The sequence below is a fragment of the Actinia tenebrosa genome, unplaced genomic scaffold (genome assembly GCF_029948245.1).
Source record: "Actinia tenebrosa isolate PJP-AT-01 unplaced genomic scaffold, QUT_ActTen_1.0 PGA_scaffold2__45_contigs__length_23673736, whole genome shotgun sequence".
NCBI classification, from domain to species: Eukaryota; Metazoa; Cnidaria; class Anthozoa; order Actiniaria; family Actiniidae; genus Actinia; species Actinia tenebrosa.
The window spans coordinates 17399968-17418754 of NW_028292579.1; the positions used below are offsets into that span (position 1 = coordinate 17399968).

The 18787-nt window shown below is 38.4% G+C and overlaps 1 protein-coding gene across 3 annotated transcripts; it reads left to right on the top strand.

Annotated features, from left to right (window-relative positions):
• Positions 1-1223: 1223 nt before the first annotated feature.
• LOC116292482 (nose resistant to fluoxetine protein 6) lies at positions 1224-17506 on the top strand. 3 transcript variants are annotated; one of them, XM_031699812.2, is made up of 15 exons: positions 1224-1542; positions 2294-2427; positions 2625-2739; positions 3535-3658; positions 6088-6347; positions 6985-7158; positions 7735-7828; positions 9724-9816; positions 10226-10394; positions 10912-10991; positions 12477-12590; positions 13771-13909; positions 14803-14998; positions 15801-15943; positions 16525-17506. In XM_031699812.2, exons 1-15 carry the CDS (start codon positions 1320-1322, stop codon positions 16645-16647), a joined length of 2181 nt encoding a protein of 726 aa, XP_031555672.2. In that variant the 5' UTR covers positions 1224-1319; the 3' UTR covers positions 16648-17506. The 3 variants fall into 3 exon arrangements, with proteins under 3 accessions (XP_031555672.2, XP_031555671.2, XP_031555673.2); XM_031699811.2 differs by lacking the exon at positions 10912-10991 and adding an exon at positions 11052-11131; XM_031699813.2 differs by lacking the exon at positions 10912-10991 and adding an exon at positions 11052-11131 and having other exon boundaries at positions 6088-6284.
• The last annotated feature ends 1281 nt before the right edge of the window (positions 17507-18787 follow it).

An 18787-nucleotide genomic window follows, 5' to 3' on the forward strand; every position in this document is an offset into this window, starting at 1 on the left:
ATACATGAAGTTGAATTGGAATCAAAATGTTTAATTTATGACAGTTCATACTTCCGAAAAATAATAGGTTTTTATAGCGATATGCGATTGTATTTACAAAAAAATGAAGGGAACTATAAACCAAAATACTTGGCAAGGTACCTATTGCAAAAATTACCATATTTAATTGATATTGTCATTTCCGTTGGAAAATTCATATATGTCTTCCTTAATTCCCATTTACCTTTACGGGTTAGGTCGGGTCACTTATTTGCCTAGTAATTTCCTAACCCCCAACTCATTCGCGGCAAACTTCAGAATATAACATTTTCAAGGCCTAGAACATTAGTGATTTAGTGAGAAAGAAATATATTAAAAGACAAAAGAAAAAGTTCGGCTTCAGTGATCTTCTTTTGTTTTTTGACATAATTCCTATCCCACTAAATCACTAATGTTCTATTTTCGTATGCAAGTAGGTGTAAATGTTCTTGCAAGTAGGTGTATAAAATGCAAGTTCAATATATAGTTATTAACCGGGTTAATAACTATATATTGACCTCGCATTTATAATGAGGGTTATAACGAAAGCCTTGTGAATAACAAAGAAAACCGTGTCAAGTGATAAATAACTTTGTTTTACGGCATGTCGAACCCTCTACAAGTCCCCTTTAAAAATGCGCTTTTTGCAATTATTTAATACACGTTATTGAAAAAAATTTCCTCTCAAAACCATTTCACTTGCGTATTGTGTTATTATTTTATTCGAAGCACGTGCGCATTTGCTCTTCACGCTTCAACTAATTTTTAACAAAATAGCACAAAATTGTACTATTTAGCAATTACAGTTTCACGCTTTTAGAGTGCACGCACTAAAACCGTGAAATACTAATTACTAAATAGGCAAAATAGTGCAAATTAAACAATAGAAAACAATGGAATTTGCATGAAATTGTGCTATTTAGTATTACTAAAGTTTCACGATTATATTGTTTGCACTGTACTAAAAGCACTATTTATCATAATTATACAATTTTTGTTTATTATCAAGCTTAACGACCCCCGCGGGGCTCGTGCTTTAAAATGAAACACTCGCACTCGTTTTCGTATTCCATTGTTAATAGATTGAAAACAGATTTTTACGAAACGTCTAATTATAGTAGAATGACTGTGCATTATTTCTTGCACGACCTTTTAAGGTCACAGATTACTTCCACTATGACGACACGTGAGCACGTCTTTGTTCTGAGGCTTGATTTACATAAGTCCAAAGGCTTAGGACATGCTAGAGTCGCTAGACTCATGGTTAAAAATTAGTACGTCTAAAGCGAAAAACTAAAGACATGGCAGTAGTTGGAATTATTCGCTTTGTGCTGTTGTTATCAGCTTTATTTGTGGTTAGTTGTAGAGCCCTCACTCCACACATGTTCAGGGCTTCTAAACTTTATCTGGAGGAGCTGAATCATCTACGTCTGGCCGCTACAAAAAACGATACACTTTCTCCGCATTGTAACCGTTCGCTTATTGAATTGGAAAATATCACAAACATTGCCTTGCAGTTGCGATGTAAGTTGTTTTTCTTGCTTGAAAATTGCTTTTTATCTGAATCTTATTTTAAACTGATGAGGTGAATACGTGTAATTTGTGCTTATAGACAACGGTATATTTATTTATGAAGCTCATAATTGGTTGATTATGTTTGAATTATATTGCTATAAAAGGTAAAAATTAACCTTGAACTCACATTAAAGTCGAATCCAATATTGGTTTGTAAAACTAAAGTTCAGATACCGCCCAATACAGTGTATTTGTTTCGTAACTTCAGCTTGACATACAGTCAATAGCAAGAGGTAATCAAATCTATGGTAACAAAACTATTTAAGGTGGCTCGTAACTACTTCCGTTGCTAATATCCTGAAGCTGCTATTATTTAAAAAAATATTAGTACTCATCGAGGTTGTTAACTCTGATAAGTACATATACAAAAATTATATTTAATTATTACTTTTTTATTGATTTTTTTATTTCCTTACCTATTTTTTGAAATATTTTTCTATAAATATATAATAATGATAATGAAGATGCTAAATAATCTGCGTGTTTATTACTGGTCCATAAACTAGCTCCTATTGATAGACACATTCTCTAGGAGGTGGGGAGAGTGGGGGAGGGGGGAGGGTGGGGAGTGAAAAGGAGTTAGAAAGCTCTTATAAAGGTTCTCTTAAAGTAACAGGTATTCATATGTAGCGCTATTTACATTTCACATACACAAAGTATATGTATTTATTAATACTAATTATTATTTATTGATTTTTAGATCTTGATGCTCTCGGCAAACCAGGTGCTGGCATAATGGTCGGGCATTCAGCATGGTTAGGTTCGTATAGTGAGTGTACAAGTATCCCTGGTGCAGCGTACTGTCTGGCTGGTATTGGACCTGTTACTAACAAGGTGAGAGCTAGGATCTAGCTGTAAATAATGATAATAATTATTTATTTGTATAAGCTCAATATTCCAAGTTCTATTAAGACGCTCCACCGTTATTATATAAACATAAATATAAAATGGTGTAGGAAATGCCAATTAATGCCAATTATTTTCTAGATCTCAAATATTAGCTAAGATTTTTTTTTATTATCCTTTTTTAGTCTCTTCCCCCAAGTCAAAATAATCCATTTGGAAGTGGTTTTAAGGTAGGACTGTGTGTTCCAAAAGAATGTACTGAGACTGATATAGCTGTTGGTCTAAAGGATATTATTAAAGGTAATCAATTGAACTCTCTACACTGCAATTATACATGTATAATAATGGACTTTTTAGCCCAGGCATTAATGTCTCATCACTGTGACTTAATAATCTTAGTAATCGAGCCTGCCTCTATCTTCAGTTAAAAACAACATTTCAGTTTAGAATTGTATTCGTGCAACATTTCAATCCATGCAGACTTTGTAAAAAAATTATAAACCTGAGTAAACTTGCAGATATTGAATTTGTTTCCCTGTATAAAAAGTGATTTAATTATCATATTAATTGTATAATATCAATCAAAGATTCAATCAGTATTACTGGCCACAAAGGGGAACAGAAGGACAAGCCGAAAGGGGGGGGGGGGGGGGGGGGGGGGGGGACTCTGTTAGGGTTCCAGATCTACAATTTGGTACCTCTTAAGGTTTCACATATATCTAATATAAAAGGACTACTGGAGAATAAACAAATATAACCAGTAGGGTGTTTTTGAGGCATAAAGCTACGTATGATGACAGTCAGAATGGCAGTTGTAATTCAGGATGTTTATTTTTTGTTCGTTATCTGACTTCTGTCACTTAGATCATAGATACATATAATTGGTACCTTTTAGGGATAAAATATCATTAGTCGCCACGCTCAACTGCACAGAACTCAGGTATCTTTTAGGGGTCATTTTCAAAATTTCCGACAAGCATCCCCACATCCCTCTATATATAGGAGTGCCCCCCTGGCCCCCCCCCCCCCCCAGAGTTTTAACTAATCGTTATTGACATTATGCTGGACATAATATATATTTGGGGTTTATTTCAGCTTTTGGCCTGAAGTCTATCATTCATTTAATTCCTGATGCACTTGGTGAAGGAATGGTACCAAGTACCAAAACAGTTCACTGTGCAAAGAAATCTGAATTCACTGATGGTGTCGTTCTTACCATGTAAGTGTGTAAAATACTCCTTATGCTCTATCAAAATTAGAATTTCATTTTTTAGAGTGATTTTATAACTTGGCCGGCCAAACAATTTAAGTTATATAATAAGTGACTAATTGTACAACAAAATAGTTAAAAAAAGAAAAGAAAAGAAAAAGAAAACAATTGACATAGTATGACAAGTGTTTACTATTGTGTATTTAATTCTTGCTATTTTTTCATGGGACAATTTGGTAAAATCCTTCCAGTGGTTTTCCATTGTGCAGATTACTAATTGAGATTACTGTGGTAGTAGATAAAATTGTTATTAGAATATATTTAATCTAGTCCAATAGAAACAATTAAAGGTTTCAATTTACAGTAATATAGACTGAGAGGAGGAAAAGTCAGTGTTATTACTATTTGGGATTGGGAAATAATGTTTCATAGAAATTAATTACACTGATTTTCAAAATTATGCGATCTAGACAGCGCGATCCATGTTCATCAGGATTCGGAGTTCGGTTGACTGAGGCCAAAACTCCAGATGTTTGATAGACTGCGTGCGGTCTCACTTTTCTCTCCAGACTTGGTAAAGATGAGAATTTTGGTTGTTGCACACATCAACAGGAATCCCAATGTGACAGAGTCAAAAGACACTATTTTGGACAGTAATTATTTAGTCATAAATCTATATTTTTAATTAGGAATGCCTCGTGTACACATAGGAATGTAATTCTTTAGTTAACTGTTTGCGTGGAAAATGCGTAAGCAAGAAATAATTTCCGTACGTAATTACATTACAGTGAGTCATGCCTAGGTTTGGCGCTTGTTTACGTAAGTTCGTGTTTGGGACATCCTGTTTGCGCCTAGGGCGTGCAACATTGCATAGGATGTGTAAGGTCTTAAGAATGCAGGTTTTTCCATAAAAATAGGCCCAAACTAAGCTTAAATCAGTGTAGTAAAAGTTCTTGAAGACGTTGCACATATCAAGACAAGGAATTCTCTACGATGTAAAGGTATGAATCTTTGAAGCCTTTTGCACTTATACCTAGGATAGATTTAGGACAAATCTATGTTAATATCGTTAACTAGTCGTTATATTTTATAGCTTAGATTTTCTACATATTTGTTAAGCATTCGTTTCATGTTGTTGTAATTCTAGTCGCATTAGCGCGTAATTTAGTACAAAGTTATTCACGCAGTAGTAATTTAGTAATCACGCTGAGTGTATCTTGTCTTTTAAACTCTTTAAAACGTTTACTATAGGATCGCTACCGCCTTACTCGCTTGTTTAACCTTTTTACTACGATAAATAGCCTTAACTGCGGGATAAAAGACCTTTTCTTTCCAACCTTTAATTTGTTCGCTACTTAAACTCTACACTCAAGGTCATTGTCGCGACCGCGTGTTCAGTAAACCGTGTAATTCTTAGTTTGTCATAAACAAAGGTTAAAATACTTACCTAAAGCCATAGTTAACCTCTAGTCAATTTTTCCTATTGCTTTTTCCATTGGTTTAGTTCATTTTAAACGGTTTACCGACTTGTACATTAAACTTTGCAACCTAGTAATTTTCACTCGCGTATTGTAAACACTGCTAATCAGTATGCAATATTCAAATTACCTGTGACGTAATTTACGTATTTCCGTTTCTATTTATATCTAGCAAAACTGTATTTTATTCATAACTTTTTAGCTATTTAGATAAGCTACAAATTTATTTTATCTCATTGTAAATATTTTTCTTGTTTTCATTAGAGATATCCTGTAATCTCGTTCCCGTTTTTTTTTCATGTATTGTAAAGTTGTGTGAATTTTTCAATAAATTCTTTTGTCAAAACCACTTGCAATCTGATTCATAGCTGAGCGCCTTGCCGCCGGTTACACCAACCAAAACACCCATCTTTACTGAGTCAGAAGGGATGTGTAACTGCTCACAGTCTAGATGTCTGAAGCTGTCTAGGTTGAGTGATTTTGAAAATGGAAGTGGGGGATTTTGGCTCACTCAAGTTGAATAAGAGTTTTAACTGAGACCCTCGGAAGTGCAATGTCTAGTGTGGGGGGCATTTACATATTTATTGCAATGGCTAGTGATTTTTAAATAGCAAACAAGTAATATTCAAAAAAGGTGGCAAATTATGGGGGGTGGGGGGTGGATTTTTCTAGACCCCCAGCCCTTCCCCCTCTTTGATCCCTGCCAATAAAATATACCGTATGTTGCAATATATTCTAAGGAATGTTCCAATGAGGTTATGATTGTTCCAAACAGAATCTACTGAGTTTTACAAATATAATTGAGTTTCTTCTTGACTATCGAGTCATTAAGAATATCCTTATTTCTATTATTATTCATATTATCAATCAATGTTTTTGTCCACAGTACATTCTGTAGTGTCATACTGGCATTCTGTGTCTGTGGGACTCTCATTGAGCTGATATTGTTTTTGTCCACAGTACATTCTGTAGTGTCATACTGGCATTCTGTCTCTGTGGGACTCTCATTGAGCTTATATCAGGAACTGGTCAAACCAAATCCTCTGCTAGTCATGTGAACAAGAATGATGGCTTCATGCCAGTCACCAGCAACAATGCTGCTGTTGCTGAAGAATCAGAACCATTTATTGTCAGAAAGGATGAGGGACAAAACTTTGGTACGCCCCACTATTCTGCTAACGAATCAAGTCCTCTAATACTGGTTAACCAAAATAAGAAAAGTGAGTGTGTTCTAGCTATGATATACTAATAATTAATACTTCAGTAATCACTACTGGCTGAGAACCTGTGAAAATCCTGTGAAAATTCGTTGAAAGATCTGTGAAATTCCTAAAATTGAGAGATATTTTTCACAGGTTTTTCACAGGATTTTCACAGGTTCTCAGCCAGTAGTGAATAATGGCCTTTATGCTACTTATAGTTCTAATACTTTGGTGGATAATTAACATCATAATAATTATTCTTGACTTTAAATCTTTCATGTCTCTAAGTAATGTGTTAATTATCAGGACTTAACATACTCAGCCTACCAAACTCAAGCTGGAGTTATATTGTTTGAAAGTTTGTTTGTAGGGGAGTGAAGACTGAGAATATATGTGGATAATGTCCCTTCTTAGACCCTCTTTCCCATTCTATTATCTTGCTACATTACTCATTTTCCTGTGGTTACATTAGCAGTTGTCTAAAATATCTAGCAAAGCTGCTGGCCAACTTCATCCTTAATGCAGGTTCTAAGTACATAATATTGTATATATGTTTTCAAGCAATACCCTCAATCACCCGGCAGCTGATAAAAAAAAAGTCAAATGGAAGAAAACAGCTAGTTATTATTATTTTGAACAATTTGGATTGTTTCAGGTTTCATCATTGAGTTTTTCCTGTGTTTTTCATTGATTCAAAACACTAATCGCATACTGGACACTAAAGTACCTTCAAGTGCCATCACATCCATCAATGGGATGAGGGTTCTCAGTATGTTCTGGGTCATACTAGGCCATACCTTTCTCTGGCAACTAATTGGTGGAGCAGTTGGTAAGGATGCATAATGATGATGACTCCAGTAGAAAAAAGGGAAGAGAGGCAGGGACCGCAGAGCTGGGGGGCTAGGGGGGAGGGGGGGGGGGGGGGTGGGGGCTGAAGCCCCCTCACTTTTTGCGTCAAAAATACGAATGTATATAAAAAACGTATTTTTCCCGAAATTGGATTGAGAATATGCTTAAAATCAAATGCCAGGCCCCACCCCACTTTTCAATATTCTCCGCAGCCCCTGAGAAGGAATGAAGCACGGGTGATATATGCTGCTAATGTGCTTTCTCACCATGCAATACTACTGGCACAAGTTCAAGTCCCGCTAGGCTCAATGTCAATTGTGATTAGAGTTGTTTTTTTTTTGTTCCCCCTCCCCCTGGTGTTTTGAAGGGTTTTTTCCCTCCAGGTTCTCTGGATTTTCCTCTTTCCTTAGAAATCAATTCTAAACTTGAATTTGACCTAAAAAAACAATGATGGTACATAGTTTTCAAGAAATTTGAATGTTACTTGAAGGATAACAACACCATTTTTATAAGGTATATTTTGTAGTGACATATATTTTTACATGTTTATGTACAGAGAACATTGGACTGGAATTATCAGTTATTCAGCGATTCAGTTTCCAGGGAATTCTTAATGCTACTTACTCTGTCGATTCCTTTTTCTTTCTAAGGTAATGTCAGAGAGTAACTTATTGTTAACCACATGTCTAATGTTATCAGAATTAGGAAATATATCAAGAAATGACAACATACAACAAAACAGCCCCACCAATCCCATAATAAACCACACCACGCCACATCACACTAGAACACAACACTATACCTGACACCACACCCAAGGGCGGATCTAGAGGGGGGGGGAGCAAAGGGGGCTGAAGCCCCTCTCCGGGAGACAAAACAACACAAAACTGAAGAATTAGATGCTTTTTTTGTTTTCCGTTGTGTTGACGGAAGAAACTCAATTAGCCCCCCTAAAATTTTGGCTGGATCCGCCCTTGCACACCACACCTCCCCCATCACACCTCCCCCATCACACTATAATAAACCACACCACAACCCACTACAACATAACACACTATACCTGACACCACACCACACCACACCTCCCCCATCACACCTCCCCCATCACACCATAATAAACCACACCACATCACACTACAACACAACACACTATACCTGACACCACACCACACCACACCTCACCCATCACACTATAATAAACCACACCACAACCCACTACAACATAACACACTATACCTGACACCACACCACACCTCCCCCATCACACCATAATAGACCACACCACAACCCACTACAACACAACACACTATACCTGACACCACACCACACCTCACCCATCACACCATAATAAACCACACCACAACATCACACCACAACACAACACACTATACCTGACACCACACAACACCCCACCCATCACACCATTATAAACCACACCACAACCCACTACAACACAACACACTATACCTGACACCACACCACACCTCACCCATCACACCATTATAAACCACACCACATCACACCATAATAAACCACACCACATCACACTACAACACAACACACTATACCTGACACCACACCACACCTCACCCATCACACCATAATGAACCACACCACATCAAACTACAACACAACACACTATACCTGACACCACACCACACCTCACCCATCACACCATAATAAACCACACCACATCACACTACAACACAACACACTATACCTGACACCACACCACACCTCACCCATCACACCATAATGAAGCACGCAACATCAAACTACAGCACAACACACTATACCTGACACCACACCTCACCCATCACACCATAATAAACCACACCACATCAAACTACAACACAACACACTATACCTGACACCACACCACACCTCACCCATCACACCATAATAAACCACACCACATCACACTACAACACAACACACTATACCTGACACCACACCACACCTCACCCATCACACCATAATGAAGCACGCAACATCAAACTACAGCACAACACACTATACCTGACACCACACCTCACCCATCACACCATAATAAACCACACCACATCAAACTACAACACAACACACTATACCTGACACCACACCACACCTCACCCATCACACCATAATAAACCACACAACATCAAACTACAACACAACACACTATACCTGACACCACACCACACCTCACCCATCACACCATAATGAACCACGCAACATCAAACTACAACACAACACACTATACCTGACACCATACCACACCTCACCCATCACACCATAATGAACCACACCACATCACACTACAACACAACACACTATACCTGACACCACACCACACCTCCCCCATCACACCATAATAAACTACACAACATCACACCACAACACAACACACTATACCTGACACCACACCACACCTCCCCCATCACACCATAATAAAGCACACCACATCACACTACAACACAGCACATCAAAACACAACACAAGAAAAGACGTCATGCAAGGTTCACACCGGATTGTGCTTCTCTGACAAGTTGTCCTTCTATTCTAGTGGTCTGTTAGTTGCCTATCTGTCATTTCGTCACATGGAAAAAAGTAAAGGGAAGTTGAATTTATTTCAGTTTTATTTTCATCGATTTTGGAGGTAAGTAGATTTCATTGGATTTAAACTCCAACAAGTCCACTTTAAATTAAATATCATATTTGAACATTTTATATATTTACAATGTAGAGTCGTCAAATTCCAATACACCGAATCGAAATATGGCAACCAATTTGAATAACTATTGTACTGCACTGACTAGCGACTGACTAGCCTCGTGTTCACATGGAAACATTAAAGCGTTTTCACATGTATGAGAGGCTAGTCAGTGCAAAACAATAGTTATTCAAATTGGTCACCATATTTTGATTCGGTGTAAAGTTTCCGAGAAATAGAGCTTCAAATTTTGAAAACAATGGTACTTAAACCCCAAGATACCTTCGGCGGAGATCCGGGCATTAGTTATTTTTACTGGCTTATGTTTCATGTGTATCGTCTTTATTGTCTTTAGGTTGACACCAGCCTACATGTTTGTCATCCTGTTCTTTGACCAACTTCTTGGGTTTCTGGGAGAAGGGCCCCTGTGGTATCAGTTACAGGCTAATCAGCCCTGCGATAAATACTGGTGGACCAACCTCTTATATATCAACAACTTTTACCCCACGGAGATGGCGCAGATGGTAAGTATAACACAGGGAGCGTGATGAGGAATGTTTTTAAGAGGATTTCCAGGACTTTGGCTAGAGAAAGGGGGGTGGGTTGGGGGGGGGGGGGGGGGGAGCAAACCGCCAATATGAAGCAGTGGGTGTTTAACATTTAAACCAATCCATCCAGTTGTTAATTCGTTTGCTATTGGTAAATAAAGAGCGAAGCTACCCGAAGGATTGAAAAGAGCGGAAAAAGTAGATTACCTTAATCGGAAGACCGCGTTTTACGGAACTTTCTGATCGGAATGATGCATGCCATTTGTTTTTCCATCCTGAATTTCTGGTTTTTCCGGGCGAATGGAATTAAAGCGCCCAATGACACCGTAGATTTGTGACGTGCTAACTGTGTTAATCCTAAGTCTATGACACCTCACAACTAACAGTTTTTGAGGCAGTCTTGGCCTGTATCCGCAGGCACCTCATCATTGTTTTGAGAGCACACGCGTGTTTTCTACTTTTTCATTAATTAGGACTACTGTTTTGTCTCTAGTGCATGAGTTGGTCATGGTACTTGGCTAATGACATGCAATTCTATGTCATCAGCCCTGTCATACTGGTTTTAGCATACAGGTATGTTATTACTTTACACGGTTAAGTTAGTATTGATTTGTGTGAATATTTTATCTCTAGTGCATGGGATGGTCATGGTACTTAGCTAATGACATGCAGTTTTATGTCATCAGTCCTATTGTATTAGTGTTGGCTTACAGGTATGTCACACATGGCTTTTAATCAGTAATGAACGAACGAACGGACGGACGGTCTAACTGATTAATTGATGGACGGAGGGAAGGACTGCCAGACTGAATGATTAATAGAAGGACAGACGCACACACGGACTGTCAGACTGAATGATTACTTGAAGGACGCACGCACGCACGGACGGACTGTCAGACTGAATGATTAATTGAAGGACAGACGCACACACGGACTGTCAGACTGAATGATTAATTGAAGGACGGACGGACGGACTGTCAGACTGAATGATTACTTGAAGGACGTACGCACGGACGGACTGTCAGACTGAATGATTACTTGAAGGACACACGGACGGACGGACTGTCAGACTGAATGATTACTTGAAGGACGGACGCACGGACGGACTGTCAGACTGAATGATTACTTGAAGGACGCACTGACGGACGGACGGACTGTCAGACTGAATGATTACTTGAAGGACGGACGCACGGACGGACTGTCAGTCTGAATGATTACTTGAAGGACGGACGCACGGACGGACGGACTGTCAGACTGAATGATTACTTGAAGGACGCACTGACGGACGGACGGACTGTCAGACTGAATGATTACTTGAAGGACGTACGCACGGAAGGACTGTCAGTCTGAATGATTATTTGAAGGACGCACTAACGGACGGACAGACTGTCAGACTGAATGATTACTTGAAGGACACACGGACGGACGGACAGACTGTCAGACTGAATGATTATTTGAAGGACGGACGCACGGACGGACTGTCAGACTGAATGATTATTTGAAGGACGCTCGGACGGACGGACTGTCAGTCTGAATGATTACTTGAAGGACGCACGCACGGACGGACGGACTGTCAGACTGAATGATTAATTGAAGGACAGACGCACACACGGACTGTCAGACTGAATGATTACTTGAAGGAGCACGGACGGACGGACGGCCTGTCAGACTGAATGATTACTTGAAGGACGCACGGACGGACGAACTGTCAGACTGAATGATTACTTGAAGGACGCACGCACGGACGGACGGACTGTCAGACTGAATGATTACTTGAAGGACGGACGGACGGACGATGCGAACTAGCAAACCTACCTTATTAATGATTTATAATGATTTAACTTGCTTGACAATACATCTTAACATCTTGATATTGGCAAGGGCCCCCCCTTCAGTAGAAAAAACAAAACTGAAGAATTAGATGCTTTTTTTAATTGTTTTCCGTTGTGTTGGGGGAAGACAATCAATTAGCCCCCCTAAACTCAATTAGCCCCCCCCCCCCCCCCCCCTCTAAAATATTGGCTGGATCTGTCCTTGATTGGTACTTTTTGATTTCAGGTATGGTAAGAAAGGATTGATTGTCAGTGTTGGCAGTCTTCTATTGGGTAATTTCATCTCCACGGCAGTCATTATTGGCTATTACGAGTTTCAGAGTGGCAGTATTATTGGAAAGTAAGTGGAACTTAACTGGAAATTTTACTTCAATTTTATTTCAGTAAATTTTAATTTATCTTCATGTTAATATGCATTTTTTATATCAATGGTAATAGTTTTTGATATTTTTAAAGTTATTGTTTTGTTATTCATATTTATATTTTTTATTTATATTAAATAGTGCCTTTTTGGCTTTTAATGGTTTTTTTTTTTTACAATATACTTCATAATATATAAATACTGCACGTAAGACCAGTTCTGCAGTCACTACACTGGCTGCCAGTAGAGGAACGTGTCTATTTCAAGATATTGACCAATATTATCAATGACTTTCAAAGCTATTCATGGACTTGCAACACTGTACCTCTTTGAGCTAATAGAGTTTTTAAGCACAGGTACCTTACATATGCTAATGCGGTACATTTCTCGACTACGGTACGGTACGGTAATTCGTTGTCGACACCCTATTGTTTTCGATTGAATTTCGAATTCTCCTGATACCAAAAATCTCAGCTAACTCATCAAGTTGTGTAACTCCTTGAGTAAGTAAGTCCGTAACACCACAGGAAGCCAACGCACTTGAATAGAATGGTGAAAATAAACCAGTGCACGTTATCAGAACGTTAAAAAACTGGTAGCGTGATATCACAAACATAGCGGGAGCAGGTATTTTGCTGGATTTATTTTAGTGCAAATGGAGCTAAAAGCAAAAAAAACAAAAACAAACAAAAAAACAAAAAAAACCCCCAAATTTTCCAGTCTTTCTACAGAAGAAATACAGACTTTTATTGAGAAAAAGGATTCGGAAAATACAAGAAAAAGCGGCTAAAAATCTTTTTGGTAGCGAAATAGACCGTATGCGAGTTGTATTTTTAAGATCAGTTTTCATGCTTTGAAATAGCTTTCTAAATCAATAAAGTTATATTTTGCGTAAACTGACCATAAAGAGAGAACATAAATAAGAGAGGGAAACGTCTTAATAACATATAAATTCCTCGTTGGGCTATTTTTAGTAACCAAATGCAGTTTAAGCTTCGACTTACCCTACCGCTGTGCGTCATTAACTTGCGCGCAAGTGCTCTTTCCGTTTATTGTTTTGATCCCTAAAAATATTGTCTCGGATCGCGTAATTCAGATTTCCTACCGACAACGTTTTTAAAACAGATGTAAGCATTCTTTTTCCTGCTTTTATTTGTAGTGCACAAAATCAAGCGCAGTTCCAAAACTACGTGTATATTAAGCCGTATTGCCGTATTGCACCCTACCTGGTCGGCATAGCTCTTGGGTACATCTTCCACATCATCAAAGACGAATCACCGAGGCCTTCTCAACGTTGGGTAAGACTTAACACCCTATCACTAAGTTTGTTTTATTTTTATTTTTCATTTTTTTAAGTCGATATTCTACAAGAACAGCCAGTTTAGGAAGGCTAGTTTCAGTGGAGTCGTAATATAACACAACAGTAAATTTACAGCAACATAAACATACTAGACATAACATGGACTTGATATATATAAATTAAATATTAAATACAATAAATTAATTCCCGTCTTTAAATAACCTTCTTTAACCATATTTGCTTAGGGTTACATTACTATACTATGCATTACCCCCCCTCCCCCTTATTCCAAACCATACCCTCACACCCCCGGCCCACCCCACGCGCACAATGCGATTAAGAGAGAATTCTTTTCGTATTCAAGCAGTGAGCGCCAAAAACTATTTTCTTGAAGAAAGGCTGTTGTACAAGGCTAAAATCTTGTTATTCAGAAAGTTTAACTTGTTTGGAAGTGGAGATGACCGATGAAAGTGGAATCAAAGTGTTAACCCAAAGCAAATATTTTATTCGAAAATGAGGTTTAGGCCTTCAATACATGATGACTATCATACATGATGATGTTGATGATATATGGTGATGATGATGAAAAACGTGATGCTGATGATCCACGATGATTATCATACATGATGATGATGATGATAATGATGATGATAATGATGATGATAATGATGATAATAATGATGATGGTGGTGATAATTTTTTTTCCTAACGATCTTAAAATTCAAAATTCGCCCCAGTCTTTTGCTTGTTTCTAAAGTGGCCAGTACAAGCTCGTGTTTTTCGACTTCTTCTCCCGCTCCCAAAATCCAACGTATTAATGTCTTAATTCATAAATTAATGTTTAAATATTTTATAGATTATTTTAAGTTAATTCTTTATAAATGTTTTTAGTGGTTTCTGATACTTGGATGGTGTGCTGCTATAGTCATGGCCTTGGCACCCGTGTATGGTACATACAAGACTGTCAGGAAAGACAACCCTGAACCCCTCACCAAGACTGAGAACATCATGTACGGGACCTTTACAAGGTTCTCATGGGGCCTGGCACTAGCCTGGGTGGTGTACGTCTGTCATATTGGTTATGGAGGTAAGAGATTGGAAAATATATGCGATATCATAAACTATATAGCAAGGTTAATTTCACCCGCCTTCATTGGCAAAATTACGGCCTGTATACATCTTATTAACTTCGCTTGCTCGGTCTTTACGTAACTAAGTTATGTAAACTCGTTTTCCCCAATTTTTCATGACCCGCGCGCTACGCGATTGGGGCATAAGGCAGTTGAAAAACCTCGTTACTTATGGACGGACACTGCACTGGGTTAATAAGAGCAATTCTTTATGTCTATTCTTCGTGTTCATGTGGCGTCATAAAGCCGCCATTTTGGTTGACTTTGACACAAAGGTTGGTTTTGATGTATTTTGTACATGACATGTAACAAAATAGGGGCCACGACGTCTTTTCTCCTTTTATTCTCACGGCAAGGAATGCACGAAACCAATAGAGGTGTCAATAAACAGAAGTTGGTTTAACTGTAAATATATGGAGAGGGCGTTGAAACCCGTGCTGCTGTCTGTTTCCGTGCAGTAAGCATGCTGTGTCGTGACCGTGAAGTTTTCTAGAATAATTTTAATTAACTGATTTTCAGTTTCCGCGCAATGCGATTGGTCTGCCATTGCCGTGACCTTTGCGTACCGTGACCTTTGCGTACCGTGACTGTGCCTTGTTGTTTTTTTTTTCATGTTTCGGCCATTTGATTGGATGGAGATTGGTCTGGCGTGTGCCTCGCCGTGTCATGACCGTGTTCGCGCCGTGAGCTTGTCACGTCATACGAAAACTGCTCATGTCCGCTAAATAGAGATACCAATATATTATCTTATGTCTACAGGCCTTGTTAACAAACTGTTGTCAGCTCGTTTCTGGATTCCATTGAGTCGTCTAACGTACAGTGTGTATCTTGTTCACCCTATCGTCTTGTCTGCCTACTTCGGCAGCACTCAGACTACCATGTATTACTCTGACGTTAACATAGTAAGTACGATTTACGCAGTTTTTTGATGTTGTTTTCAAATGCACCCAAATTGCATTCCATAAAACAAGCCATCTACCCCGATAGCTCAGCTAGTAAGTCGGTCTGTTGTGCGGTTCGTGGTTCAATTCAGGGTCTTAAAATAACCGAGGAGAAGGTGCTGCCTTTGTAATTTCATCAGCAAATGGTTGTGGTGTCCCTGCCCTCACGGAGGGGGAAACAAATCATAAAGGTTTCCTTTTGAACTCGGAAAGGTGATATAAGCATTTTCTGTTGAGAATATTTCCCCAGAAATATAAAATTCATTGGATGCATACTAGTTCATTAGTATGCAAGACCGAGTGCAAGACTGGTATATGATAAACATGGAAGTAAGGCCAGTTGTCCCAGTCTGTCTTATATTGTGTGCAACCATGTTACTCAAAATCCCTTGAGATATGAATAACAATGAAACAGCCGCCATGTTGGTTGATCCAATAAGAGAAGCTAATGAGGAATCCTTTGTATCGTCAACCAAGATGGTTGGTTATGATGTAACATGCACATGCTCTATATCACGTCTTTGTTATTCCTTTTTTTCTAGTCCTGGCATTTCATTGCTACTACTGCTGTTTCTTACGTCGTTGGCTTCATGGTGTCTGTCACGCTCGAAATTCCCATGATGCAGCTCGAGAAACTCATCTTCAAAACAGATCGCAAGCGTTGATTTGTAATAGACCCGTTTCGAATTCCAAATTACCGCTGTGTTCCTTCCAATCCGAAACGGGTCTATTGGTTTGTTTACACCAAATTCTATAATCGTTGTCGGGTTGAAAATGTTTAAAGCATTGGATCTAAGACCGAGGGGCATTATGGGTAGTCGATATCCTGTGATGGTTTGCACACAGACACATTTCTGAAGAGTGACAAAATGCTTTATTCGGTAATTAACTTGAATTTATGTTGAGTAGCTGCATAAATTTCAATATGCATGGTAATCTTCGTTAAGGAGCTCCCTATTTCTTGGAGAGAATAATAACAAAAAAATGATATTCATAATATTAGGCTCATCAACTGTTTACCCAAAACAACCTTCGTTATTAGCTACTACGCTTAGACGGCTTTATGAACCAGACAACGATGTTTGAATCTGGTGTACAAAGAAACCTCTTACTTGAAGCACATCGGAGGCAGCATGGAGGCAGCATACAACCACATCGGTGTATTCTAAGGTTCCATTCCTCAAGCATCTCTTTTAAATAAGCTATATATAAATGTTATCCAACCCAACAACCTTTAGACTGCTTTTAAGATTTGTTACCAAAAAAAGAAGTGATTTTTATTGATTCATGCACGTTTTAGTATGATTAGCATCGTTTTTAAATAGTAATAGTTGACTTGATTGTAATTCTTAGGTATTTTTAGTAGCTTACGTATAGTAGAAAATAGGTTAGATTGCTGGAATATAAATTATTCTAAATTAAACGAAATTTTATAAATTTAGTAGCTTAGTTATACCTAATATAAGATGGTCTATTAATTGTGACATAAATGATTCTCAATTAAAAATGAACGACCACCGTATTGATTTACTGGAGTGTTGAGTTTCGTACAGTTATATCAAAAGTAATTTCTACTTACTACAGTACAAAATGTACAGTAAAGCCTGGTTCACACGAGCAACGCAAACGCAAACGCAAGAAAACTACGTGTGAACTACAGTAACACAAACGCAAGGAATGGAAAATTTTCCATTTTCTTGTGCTTGCGTTTGCGTTTGTGTTTTTAACGTGTGAACCGGAGAAAACGCAAACGCAAGCACAAACGCAAGACGTAGTTCACACGAGCAACGCAAACGCAAACGCAAGGAAAATACGTGTGAACTATAAACAATCACTACTGCGCATGCGTATCTTAATTTACTTGCATTTGCGTTGTACGTGTGAACATTGCTTGCGTTTGCGTTTGCGTTGCTCGTGTGAACCAGGCTTTTAAAAGGTAAAGCACCTATATTTAACGTCGGTAGTTCCTTCAGTCGAAATTCAACTGCTATCAATGGAAGCCGACGGTGCGCACTCTAACCCCCTCTCTCCATCAGTGCTCTGTTTTAAGAGTATTTACAGCTGAAGCTACACGGATTAGAGAGAAGTCGAAACAGACGTGGAGATCCTAAGGATCGAACCGTAGTCCTCAAAACTCTGAAGGTCGCGCACTAACCAACTGAGCTACGACTGCTCATAATCAGTACAAAGACCTCTTTAGATTGCAAACAATGTGTTTCCCTTCTGACAAGGACATGTCGTTCACTTGAGTCGGCGTGTTCATTTGCTTAAAGATATTTGCTAATCATTAATTAGAGTCTGCGAAATTACGGCTTAATATGGATGAGACTCAAACAAATAATCAGAGGACAAATCGAGGTATAAAATGGGCAAATATTCTTATCTTCTCTGACGTCTTGCGTATGGAAAAACGACTTCTGGGTCCAAACAAAAAGAACTTTTATGAACATTTATCTCAAATGTTCTTAATGAAAGGATTTGTTGTCCTGCAAAGTGGTTATGATTTCAGTTTGAGTTTAAATCGTTGAGTATACATTATACGCAGTGTAAATGATTTCTATAATTAGCGTTTTTACCGTGATCAGTTGGACCCGTCGACTTACAAGCTCTATTTAGCCCTGAAAGCAATGTAGGATAGATTCGCTTCCAATCTTCATCTTCGAAAGGGTAAATAAATATGAATGATATAATAAATGAGTTGCCATGCATTTTTTTCAAAGAATGAAAGACCTAGAACCTAAGAAAAGTAGTACAACGACTATGTCGAGCTAAAACGTCCATTTTGCAAGAAGTAAAAGTAAAAAC

What these genes read in the sequence shown, in the direction of transcription:
- LOC116292482 (XM_031699812.2), top strand. Translation starts at nt 1,320, where the DNA reads ATGGCAGTAGTTGGAATTATTCGCTTTGTGCTGTTGTTATCAGCTTTA. An exon ending in GATTCCTTTTTCTTTCTAAG is followed by an intron (nt 7,829 to 9,723) that starts GTAATGTCAGAG and finishes CTTCTATTCTAG; the next exon opens with TGGTCTGTTAGTTGCCTATC. An exon ending in CCACGGAGATGGCGCAGATG is followed by an intron (nt 10,395 to 10,911) that starts GTAAGTATAACA and finishes TTTTGTCTCTAG; the next exon opens with TGCATGAGTTGGTCATGGTA.